Source organism: Lissotriton vulgaris, chromosome 9 (genome assembly GCF_964263255.1).
Source record: "Lissotriton vulgaris chromosome 9, aLisVul1.2, whole genome shotgun sequence".
In the NCBI taxonomy this organism is placed as follows: Eukaryota; Metazoa; Chordata; class Amphibia; order Caudata; family Salamandridae; genus Lissotriton; species Lissotriton vulgaris.
This window is the reverse complement of record NC_141697.1, coordinates 883,380,708-883,393,387: the sequence shown is the minus strand read 5'-3', so window position 1 is coordinate 883,393,387 and position 12,680 is coordinate 883,380,708. Positions and strand designations below refer to the sequence as shown.

Sequence of the window (12,680 nt, the reverse complement as noted above, 5' to 3'; positions counted from 1 at the left end):
TTTTTAAAGGCATTTGTCCCATGCATGCACAGCCCATCCTTCCTACTCTGCTCTTCCCTCGTTTTAAACATAAAACTCACACCACTTTGCAACATTTAAATAACGCTTTTGGCTGGAAACAAATTTAGTTTTAACAGCCAGCTTTAATACTATCGACTTCCTCTAGCTGTACGTGTTGTTGACTACCACACCCTTCGTCCATACATTTTATTCACACAGTATCTTGAGCCTATTCTGCTGCTCCCTCCTAAGGCACACACAGATCACACCACTTCGCCACATCTCTAAAACTATGTTGCATTTATATTAAAAATATTTTGCAACAAATACACAACTTTTCCACACATCACACTACACCTACACTACATCTCAACACACATTCGTCCCATGCATGCACACACTCGTGATCCTACTTTGCTGCTCACTCATTTTGTACATGCAGCTCACACCACTTCGCCACATCTTCAAAACGATTTATCGTGCAAATTAACGGCTAATATTACAGGGCATTTTAAACACATTTGTCCCATGCCTGCACAGTCCATCCTTCCTACTCCGCTCTTCCTTCCTTTTTAACATAGAGCTCACACCACTTTGCAACATTTAACTAACGCTTTTGCCTGGAAACGATACATTTTTAAACATGCGGGTTTAATACTATAGACTTCCTACAGTTGTACGTGTTATTGACTAGCACACCCTTCGTCCCTACCTTTTATCCACACAGTATATTGAGCCTATTCCGCTGCTCCATCCTAAGGCACACACAGATCACACCACTTCGCCACATCTCTAAAACGCTGTAGCATCGAACTTACAAAAATTTGTCAAACAATACACAACTTTGCCACACATCACACAAAATGTACACTACATCTCAACACACATTAGTCACATGCATGCACACACTCGTGATCCTACTCTGCTGCTCACTCATTTGGCGCAGGCAGCTCACACCACTTTGCCACATCTCTTGAACGATTTGGCCTGCAAATTAGATACTAAAGTGACAATGCTTTGTACATACAATACTCCCATGCCTGCACAGCCTATCGTTCAGACTCTGCTGCTCCCTCCTTTTGCTAACACAGATGGCACACTACTTCTAAACATATCATTAACGCATTTCCCTCCAAAGAAAATTTTTAGCAAGTTGCTATTTCAATACTATAGACTGCCTACTGCTGTATTTCTGGTTGACTAACACACCTCTCACTAACGCTTTTGGCTGCAAAGAAATTTTATTTAACAAAATGCTATTTGGATACTATAGCCTCACTCACGCAGTCCGTGTGCTACACATCACAGAACACGTACACTACATCTCAATACACAGTCGTCCTTTGCTTGCACACACTTTTGTTCCAACTCCGTAGCTCACTCATTTTGCACATGCAGCTCACACCACTTCGCCACCTGTCCAAAACGCTTTTTCATGACAATTAATGCATACTATGCAAGTAATTTTTACACACATTTTACACATGCCTAAACAGCCTTTCGCTCCTACTCATTCCTCCTTCCTTTTCCACACACCGCTCACACCACTTCGCAACCTTTCACTAACGCTTTTGCCTGCATAAACATATTTTTTAACAACTTACATTTTGAGACTATAGGCTTCCTTCAGCTGGCCATGTTGTTAACTTACACCCTTAGTCATTCCTTTTATACACATAGTATCTTGTGCTTAATTTGCTGCTCGATCCTAAGGCACACACATATCATGACATCACTTCGCCACATCTCTAAAACGCAGTTGCATCCAACTTAATAGTACTTTTTAAAGAATACACAACTTAGGCAAACACAGCACAGGTCCCATAACTGCACAGACTCTCGTTCAAAGTCAGCTCCTCCCTCCTTTTGCATAGGCAGCTCACACAACTTATCCACATCTCACACTATGCAAGTGCGATTTACACACAATTGTCCCCTCCCTGCACAGCCTTTCGTTGCTACTCCACTGCTCCATCCTTTGGCACACAAATCTTACAACACTTTGCCACATCTCAGTAACGATTTTGAAATTAAAATAACTGTTATTTTTCACGTGCTATGTTCCCACTATAACCATCCTCATGCTAACTGTGTTGTTCACTCCCATACACTTTGCCCTACTTCCTTACAACAGTTCACTCCCACATTTAGCATGCATGATGCTATGCCTCGCTTCCTACTACCAAAGTTAAATACTGTCACAGTTTAATTTGGGGGGGGGGCATGCTCATACTGACAATTTAATACAAAAAAAAGTTGGGATATTGACTTTCACATTGATCATCTCTCTTGCATGCTACATCTCACCCACTTCCCCGCTCACTATCCTCCCTCACAACTTTCCTTTGTCTGAATGATGCGTTTTAAAAAATCCATTCAAAGAAACTTTCTCAAAAAATGTATCCCACTTACTTTAACTGGCTCTATCACTTTCATGCTTCAGATCTTTCTCTTCCTACTTCTCAGGCTTCTTCTCTCTCACCCTCATTTTAGACAAAATAAATTCAATATATCTCACTTCCTTCATTCTCTCTCTACTTCACGCACTCTACTCATTATGCAGGGCAACAAGCATACACTCTACACATCACACACTTTCTCACTACAAAGTTGGTCATAAAACCAAAAACTGTCACACACACACAATCTATTATCATGCCCTCTGTCACACTCTGAGACATAAGTATACAACATTTCGAAGCTACTATTGCATTCCCTCTTTTGTTTTAGGATTTAAAGTGTTATTTAATGTTAAGCATATTCTAACAATTAACGTTACTCTCATTTCAGATTATTCTAGTGAGGTACAATCATCCACAAATCAAGGTAAATAATATTATTGTTTTTATTAAAAAAATCAATAGTCATATAAAAAGTACTTCGCCTTACTTAAGTGAATAGACTTTAGAGTAATAAAGTACAGGGAGTAAAAAATAACATGCATAGATGCTTAAAAGCCAGTTACCATCAAGGTAATACAAGATTTAATAGTAAATCAAAAGGGAAGCAATACTTACCAAATAGTACTTTTGCTATTTTGCACAATGTATGCAAACCAGTTCATACATGGAACTCCAACGATCTAAATTATATAATGGACCTTGGAGATGCTTTATATCTACAAATGCATTCTATTAACAAAGAAACACTTATGCATCCAGATGATTTGCCAAAATATATAGAGCACAATAATATGTTTTATTCACTTACGCTACACAACCCTTACTATGGTAATGTCCTTAAACCTTTTGATAAAGACTATCCAGGTATTAGCACTGCATTACATTTAGGTATTTCAAAGTACTGTGGGGTACTACTTTGTATGAGTGTATATGTAATTTCTATTTTCAGAAGTATGCAAACATAGGGGCCGATTAGGATGGAGGATTTTCCGCCTCCTCCGGGCCGGCGGAAGCCACCTCCGGCCCGGAGGAGGCGGAAAATCCATTGCGGGCTCACCAAAGACCCACCGCCACATTACGATGGCTGGTGGGTCTTGGTTTCTGTCCGCTGCTTTTCCGCCGCGGTCGGATTACAACCGCGGCGGAAAAGCTCTCATTTGGCTGGCAGTGTCTATCAGACACCGCCGGCCAAATTAGGAAGCATTTGAAAACATGCTTTTCCGCGGCGGTTTTTCCGCCGTGGAAAAGCATGTGTACTTTTGATTTTGGGGGCCCGTTGCGGGCCCCCAGGGTGTTGGTGGGTGGGGGGTGCACATGGGGGGTACCTATGGTACCCCCCAGCATTTACATGCACAATGCGGCAGGCACCGCGCGGTGCCTGCCGCTTTGTGCATGTAAATGTTACACATGCACTTTTAACATTGCGGCGGGTGCTGCTTGAAGCAGCACCCGCCGCAATGTTAAATATCCAGGATGTGACCGCCAGGGTGGCGGTCACATCCTAATCGCACATGAGGGAACGCCGCAGCCCCTGCGGACGTTCCCTCATACTCTGGGGTCGCGGACGGACTCAAGTCCGTCCGCGATCCTAATCGACCCCATACTATGGGGTCGATTAGGATCGCGGACGGACTTGAGTCCGTCCACGACCCCAGAGTATGAGGGAACGTCCGCAGGGGCTGCGGCGTTCCCTCATGTGCGATTAGGATGTGACCCCCACCCTGGCGGTCACATCCTGGATATTTAACATTGCGGCGGGTGCTGCTTCAAGCAGCACCCGCCGCAATGTTAAAAGTGCATGTTTTACATTTACATGCACAAAGCGGCAGGCACCGCGCGGTGCCTGCCGCATTGTGCATGTAAATGCTGGGGGGTACCATAGGTACCCCCCATGTGCACCCCCCACCCGCCAACACCCTGGGGGCCCGCAACGGGCCCCCAAAATCAAAAGTACACATGCTTTTCCACGGCGGAAAAACCGCCGCGGAAAAGCATGTTTACTAATGCTTCCTAATTTGGCTGGCGGTGTCTGATAGACACTGCCAGCCAAATGAGAGCTTTTCCGCCGCGGTTGTAATCCGACCGTGGCGGAAAAGCAGCGGACAGAAACCAAGACCCACCAGCCATCGTAATGCGGCGGTGGGTCTTTGGTGAGTCTGCAGAGGATTTTCCGCCTCCTCCGGGCCGGAGGTGGCTTCCGCCGGCCCGGAGGAGGCGGAAAATCCTCCATCCTAATCGGCCCCTTAGTATTTGATTCACATAGCAGGGACAATGAAGGCATGCCTCATTCATTCGGAACCTGTGTAACTCTGGAAATAAAAACTTTTGAAGGACTTTTGGAATATGTTGTAAATCTAGCAAAAAAATTTAGAAAACCGTCTCAGGATTGCATACCATTTGAATTAACACCAATAGATATAAAAAAAAATTGAAACAAACATTCCAAAGAGCACTTAGAGTGCACAAGAAAAATAGTCATTTAACTCCAGTTACTGAAATCTTTGTACATACGACTCAAGTGACTGTCAATTGTATTTTTGAAGCAAATTTAGTTTCTTCTGACACTTTAGGTATTCAAAGTAAGGGGAATAATTGCAATACTAGTAAGGAAAGTCATTTGCCAGGAACAAGTATTTCTATTCTGGGGACATATAAACAGTCTCAAATCAACCCAGATAACTTGAGCCTTTCAGAACCTAGTGTGAAAAAAAGGAAAAATACTAATGTTGCACTAGGAACCCTTGACAATCTTGGAAATAAAGGCGTTGAAGAAAACAGACCAACTGTAAATTTACCGCTGGTACAAAAATGCAAAGCAAATAAAGCAACTTTAGTTTCTTCAGACACTTTAGGGATTCAAAGTAAGGGGACTAATAGCAATACTAGTAAGGAAAGTCATTTGCCAGGAACAAGTAGTTCTATTCTGGGGACAAATAAGCACTCTCAAATCAACCTAGATAACTTGAGCCTTTCAGAACCTAGTGTGAAAAAAAGGAAAAATACTAATGTTGCACTAGGAGCCCTTGACAATCTTGGAAATAAAGGTGTTGAAGAAAACAGACCAACTGTAAGTTTAATGCTGGTACAAAAACGCAAAGCAAATAAAAAACATACATTTAAATATTAATAAATTCCATCGTGAAATATTGCATGGCCCAGAGTATGTTTGTACTATTTGCAACCAGTTGTGGCATAAACAAACAATAAAAAGTACTTGCACGGTTTGTGAAACAGAAATGTTTAAAAGGTGTGACATTAGTAGCAAGAAAACAAATTTAATTTGTATGACTTGCTATGCTTACATCAGAAAAGATAAAATACCACCATGTTCAGTTCTAAACGGCATGGCGTTTTCAAATGTACCAATTGAATTAGAATTATACGATTTAGAAGAAAGATTAGTTTCTCCTAGGATACCTTTTTTACAAATTCGTAGTTTACCACGCGGATTTCAAAAATCATTATCAGGTGCTGTAGTTAATGTACCTGCAGATGTAATGACAACAGTTACCATTTTACCAAGGCAAATTAATGATGCCATGACCATCCCAGTAAAATTCAAAAGAAAATTAATGTATAAATCGCACACACATTATGAAAATATTAGACCAAACACCGTTAAAAAGGCAGCTACATGGCTAGCAACCAATAGTGTCATGTTTAATGAATATGGTGTGAGAATTAACCCTGACTGACAGTATATACCTCCAGAAATCTACAATGTAACTGATACTTCAGAGACAAGCTATTCTTCAGATACTTCTGACAACATGGAAGCAGGGAATTTAGATACTATGTTAACTAATTAAACTATTACCAGTAATAGGGTAAATGTATTAAGTTTAGCTCCAGCTGAATATAATACACCAAGAGGTTTATATGAGGATAAAGATTCCAAATTTTTGGCTTTCCCTACAATTTATCGTGGGGAACGAAGGCCAAACAATAAGGAAAGACATATACCGGTACATTATAGTACTATTTGTCAATGGGAATTAAGAAGTCATGGTAGAAGAGTAGCAAAAAGTATGACTAATGTTTTCTTTAAACTTAAAAAATTACATATTAAGCAAATTCAAGGGAAAATTAATATTTCTATACGGAAAAATTATACAGATGGTAAAACTATTACTGCAAAAGTCATAAAATATAATATTGAAAATTTGTTCCAGTTTAATGAAGGTTATAAAGTTTTGAAAACTATACGCAGTTAACCTCCATATTGGGAAAGTTGTAAAAGAGACCTTTTTGCTATGATAAGACAACTTGGAATACCAACTTTTTTTTTACTTTATCTGCTGATGAAACAAAATGGCACCATTTAATAAATATATTATTGAGAGTTAAAAACTTAAATGAATGCACAGAAGAGGAATTCAATAACATGTCTTGGGAAACAAAATGTAGATTAATACAAGAAGATCCTATTACATGTGCTAGACAGTTTGACAATCAAGTGAGGAAATTGTTTAATTGTGTTTTGATGAACGGGACAAATCCAATTGGGGAAATAGTAGACTACTTTTACAGAGTCGAATTCCAACAGAGAGGTTCTCCACATATACATGCATTACTATGGGTAAAAAATGCCCCCCTCTATGGTGTGTCACCATTGGAGGATGTCAATGTTTTTATTGAGCAATATATTCGATGTAATAAGTCGGATGACACTGTTTTACAGCCTTTAATAAATTTACAAAGGCATGGGCACATTAAAAATTGCAGTCGAAAAGATAAAAGAACATGTAAATATCAATACCCCAAATATCCTATGTCAAATATTCTCATGTTAGAGCCATTGACACTTGAAGGGACAGATAGGCAATGGAAAGATAATCTAAAACGTATCCATGAAGCAATGAATACTGCAACTTTTAGCACACTTTCTTTTGATGAATTTTTAGGGGTTATTAAGATGGATAATAAAGAATATATAACTTCTATACAAACCAGTTTAGAAAAGCCTACAATTTTTTAAAAAAGAACACCAGATGAATGCTTCATTAATAACTACAATAGTACAATTTTGAAAGCTTGGCGAGCAAACATAGACTTGCAGTTTATACTAGATGCTTATGCTTGTGCGGTCTATATTATTTCATATATCAGCAAATCGCAAAGAGGAATTAGCAAACTTATTGCACAAGCTGCTAAAGAAGTGAAAAACAATAGTAATGTCAAAGACCAACTTAAACACATAGGGAACAAATTCCTCAACTGCACAGAAATTAGTGCTCAAGAAGCAGCATATCTCATTCTTCAGATCCCATTACGGAAAAGCTCACGGGCATTTGTATTTATTAATACTAGCTGTCCAGAAAAAATAACTTATTTAATGCGAGATATGGAAACTGTTAATTTGTTGCCAGAAAATTCAACAGACATTCAATGTGAAAATATTATTGCTAAGTACTGCAAGAGACCCAAAAAATTAGAAATGTGTATTTTAGCTGATTATGCTTCGAATTTTAACTCTGCCAGCAAAAAAAAAAATATACCAGAGAAATAAATGATTCTGAAGATTTACTTGCTGAAAGAAACTTTTACAGCTCAGATGAGGAAGAAATAGAAATAGAATGTACTGATGAGGATGTAGGAATGTAGAATATAAATAGCAAGTATGCTTTAAGTAAGCGCAAACGGAGAAAAATGATACGCTATTGCAGATTTAACAAAGACAAGGAGCCTGAAGAATATTATAGAGAACTATTAATGTTGCACTATCCATGGAGAGAAGAAAATAAAATTATCGTAAACAATGACACTTACTATAAAAGGTATCTACAAGTTAAAAATGTTTTTGATTCACAAGTCAAAATCTATAACCATAATCACGGGGAGGTTAGGAACATTACCAATCAAGAGTGTAATGAAAATATAATATCCCCTCCTCTATCACCTCTATTAATACCAACAGTAAATGTATGTGATGAAGGGAAAAATAAAGAAAATCAACATCTATATGATTTGTCATTAGATTTAGGAATTAGAACACTAACTGAAGAACCAAGCTTAACTAACTCCATTCTACCTGATGATAAATACCAAAATATAATGCACAACTTAACTGGTCAACAACTCAATGTTGTTTACCATCACTTGTATTTGTTAAAAACTAAAAGTACTCCATGCTATACTTTCTGCACGGGAGGGGCTGGTGTTGGTAAAAGCTTTCTAATAACTGCACTACATCAAACATTACTACGCTACTATAATACAAAGGCAGGTGAAAATCCAGATAATATACATGTCTTACTTACTGCTCCAACAGGCAAAGCAGCACATAATATTCATGGGCAAACATTGCATAGTACTTTCAAAATACCTGTCTCACAAAGTTTAAATTATAAACCACTAAGTCATGAAAATATAACTTCTCTGCAAATGCAAATGATGCATGTTAAAGTTCTTATTCTAGATGAAATTTCAATGGTGGGTCAAAATATGTTTAATTTTATACATAACAGACTACAAGAAATAAAATCGTCAAATGAACCATTTGGAGGAATTTCAATTATAGCTATTGGTGACTTTTACCAATTGAAACCTGTTTGTGACAGATACATTTTTCAGGAGTCTACTTATTTGTATGGCCCTTTAAGTATTGACTTATGGAAAGAACATTTTAAACTATTTGAATAACAAAGATTATGCGTCAAAAAGAAGATCTCCAATTTGCAGAACTACTAAACAGATTAAGAGAAGGGAAGCATACTAAAGAAGAAATTCTACTAATTAAGCAAAGAGAAATGGCACCTGATGAGAGTCTCTTAGAAACAATACCATATATTATGTCTACTAATGTTGAAGTAAATGAAATTAACAGACTTGCTTTGGATAAACATAGCAAGGTATATCTAGTGTATATAACAGAAGCTAACAATACTGTGAGTTCAGATGTGTCAGAAAATGTTAATAAAACTATACTTAACCAATTGCCTAAGGATCCAACCAAAACTATGCGACTTGCACATACATTACACATTGCTTTACAGCTCCGTTATGATTTAACTTGCAATGTGGATGTAAATGATGGTTTAACTAATGGCGCAACTGGTACAGTACAATTTGTTGAAATTATTAACAATACACCATTTATTGTTTAGGTATCATTTGACAATATTAGTGTTGGGCAAAAAGCAAGGCAAGAATATAAGCATTTATATCATGCACAAATAGAAAAGTCATGGACACTAATACATGCTATAGCTAGACATTTCCAATACACAAAGAAATGTATTACTGTTACACGGAAACAATTTCCTTTACGACAAGCATCAGCACGTACTATACATCGCACACAAGGGGACACTATAGAACCACTTTCTATACACTTTAATAACAGCAAAATTCATCATTTACATTATGTTGCTATAAGCAGAGGAAAGTGTATACAGAACGTATACGTTCAAAATTTTGATGAAACTAAAATTATAATACACCCAAAAGTTAATGAGGAAATGGAAAGATTAAGGACCGAAATGCAACTTGAAATAACTATCCCACAATTACACGGCACATTTCAATATTATAAGACACAATATACGATCACTTCAGAAGCATTTCACATCAATGATAGCTGATAGTAACATGATGCAAGCAGACATTATTTGTTTAACTGAGATCAACACAACAAGGAAGTCAACTGGAAATAATTTTACTGTAGAACAATATGATCATATTATATTTGATAAATTTCATACATACAACACTAACCATGGGATGATATTGTACTACAAGAAAGATCTTTGTATATTACCTATTTATGAAACACACCAAGGGATAGACATTTTACATTTTACATTACAGATTAATAGCACAGATTACCTTATTATTATAGTCTACAAACCACCACATAAACTTATTACTGATCTTTTGGAATTCATTACCATTATCACTAATTTTTACCCAGAACACAAATTCATCATTATGGGAGATTTCAATGTGGATGTCTCTCAAAGCAATTCACAAACTAACAAACTAATTAGGTTCTTTGAGACAAAGTTGCAATGTACACAACTTATAGATACTTACACAACAGACTACCAATCCATCTTAGATCATATATATACGAATTACATACTTCAAAATTATGGTACATTAGAATGTTATTACAGTGATCATAAAGCACTATGAATTTGTATTTAACATTGTTTGTTACATATATTTCTATTTCAGATGTTGACTATTGAAGAAATCTCTAACATTACCACCAATGACAACAAACCTTATGAAAAACTCATCAGACTTAATGTGATCAAGTGCTCAAGTAAAACAAATTACAAGAACGCCAAACAAGAAAATAAAGTTCTATTTCATTTGGCTCTAGCTGATAAAACTGGAACAATTAAAGCAACGTGCTACCAAGAAAGTTTTTATCAGCAGACACAAAACAACTGTGGGCTACTAATACGCAATTTTATAATTAAAAACAACACAATTCTTATTACAAAGCAAAGCAAAGTTACAAAATTTCCTGCAATGCCTCTAAATCAATCGCTAATTCAAGAAGCTGAAAACATTTTGCAGCCACCTGCACCATCTGCTTCTCCAATTAAAGAAATAAAGCGTGCAACTGTGAGAAGTCTTATGACAGTGTGTGGGACCATTTCAGAAGTAAGTAGAGGTGTTTTGTGCTGTGTGTCTCGCTGCTTGTGTTGTCAGTTAGTGTGTGTGGTGTTGTCTGTGCCATTGTCAATATTTATTTTGGCTTTGTCAGTGTGCTTGTGTGTGTGTGTGTGTGTACTATTTGGTGCATAGATGTTATTTATTTTTGAGTGGGTGCAGTTGTGTGTGTGGTCTCTGTAACACATTAGATCTGCTGTTGTGTTTGTGAGGCTTTCTATCAATCATAAATGATCTGTACAGCAGCCAAATATTAACAATTAACACTGTGTGTAAAGAGGTGTGAAAAATCTACACAGCCTTTATAAATGTTAATTTGTTAGGTGTTCAAAGATGAGCACCGTACTCAGACATCAAAGTTCATCTTTTTTTAACATGCTTGGGAAAAACTACGTTAATTTGAAAAGAGCAATAGCCCTTAATCACTATGTCTTCAATACTTGACCAATTATTAAGTCTGACTTCAGTGCTTTTGAAATTTAAAAACAAAAATTTTTTGTAGGAAGAGGAAAGTAAACATGTGCTCATCAATGGACAAAATACACCGATAAAATGTATTACCTTAAAAGATTCCACTGATGACATCAAAGTCACATTATGGAGGGAAGCTACTCTATTCTCAATAAACATTGGAGAATATGTGATGTTAACTCATGTCACAGTACATGAATTTAATGGACAGAAGATATTAAACACGACAAGGCACAGCAAAATAAAAGTAAGGAACACACGCTCTCACACACACCCACTTACGCTATCACTTTCACACACACACTCTCTCTCTTTCAAGAACACACTCTTTAACTATCCAACACACTATCTCTTTCCCACACACTATCTCTCTACAACACTCTCTCGCACACACTCTCTCTCTACAAGACTCTCTACAACACTCTCTCTCTACAACACTCTCTCTCCACAACACTCTCTCTCTCTCTACAACACTCTCTCTCTACAATAGCCTCTCTCTACAACAGCCTCTCTCTACAACACTCTCTCTCTACAACACTCTCTCTGACACACACTGTAACCTTTTGGGGAAAAAAATAACTATGTCTTTATTTACTACAACAGGTAACAACGCCACCACAAGAAACAATTGACGTGGAAATATATGGAGTGGAAAGCACAAACGGAGATTGGAGCACTATAACAACAAAAACAACCAACACCGAGATTTACCAATCAATGGACATACAAAATCAAACACTTATACAGTGGTTTATGTTGGACGAAGAGGTGGATGACATTGGCGAAGCACTAATTCATTATTTGCCTCAAATATGTGAAGTTATATTTTGTACTGGCAAAATTACTAAAATTGTTAAAGAAAAATCTGAGGAAGATTTAAGTTTAGAATGAACAATCCTACATTTTTTTTTACAAAGTTCAATAAATAAATATTGTTTTGTGTTTCAAAAAAATAAATATACTAATTTCAACATATCCACTTGCATGGTCATTTTCGTTGGGGGTGGGTATATTTTTTAGAAAAAAATAAAAATGTACCATAACATCATACATAACAATAGCAGTTGCAGCTACATTTCGCAAAGCACACAAACAAAACACTAACTATACAATAGTTGTCTGACATCAATACATGTTTCAACGTGGCACCTACAATAACAGGTATAAAAGCATGCTTTGTTG

At 37.1% G+C, this 12,680-nt stretch overlaps 1 protein-coding gene across 1 annotated transcript; it reads left to right on the top strand.

Moving 5' to 3' along the window:
- Positions 1-10,710: 10,710 nt before the first annotated feature.
- On the top strand, positions 10,711-12,389 carry LOC147692427 (uncharacterized). Its single transcript, XM_086936789.1, has 3 exons — positions 10,711-11,018; positions 11,530-11,745; positions 12,102-12,389. Exons 1-3 carry the CDS (start codon positions 10,884-10,886, stop codon positions 12,387-12,389), a joined length of 639 nt encoding a protein of 212 aa, XP_086792915.1. The 5' UTR covers positions 10,711-10,883.
- The last annotated feature ends 291 nt before the right edge of the window (positions 12,390-12,680 follow it).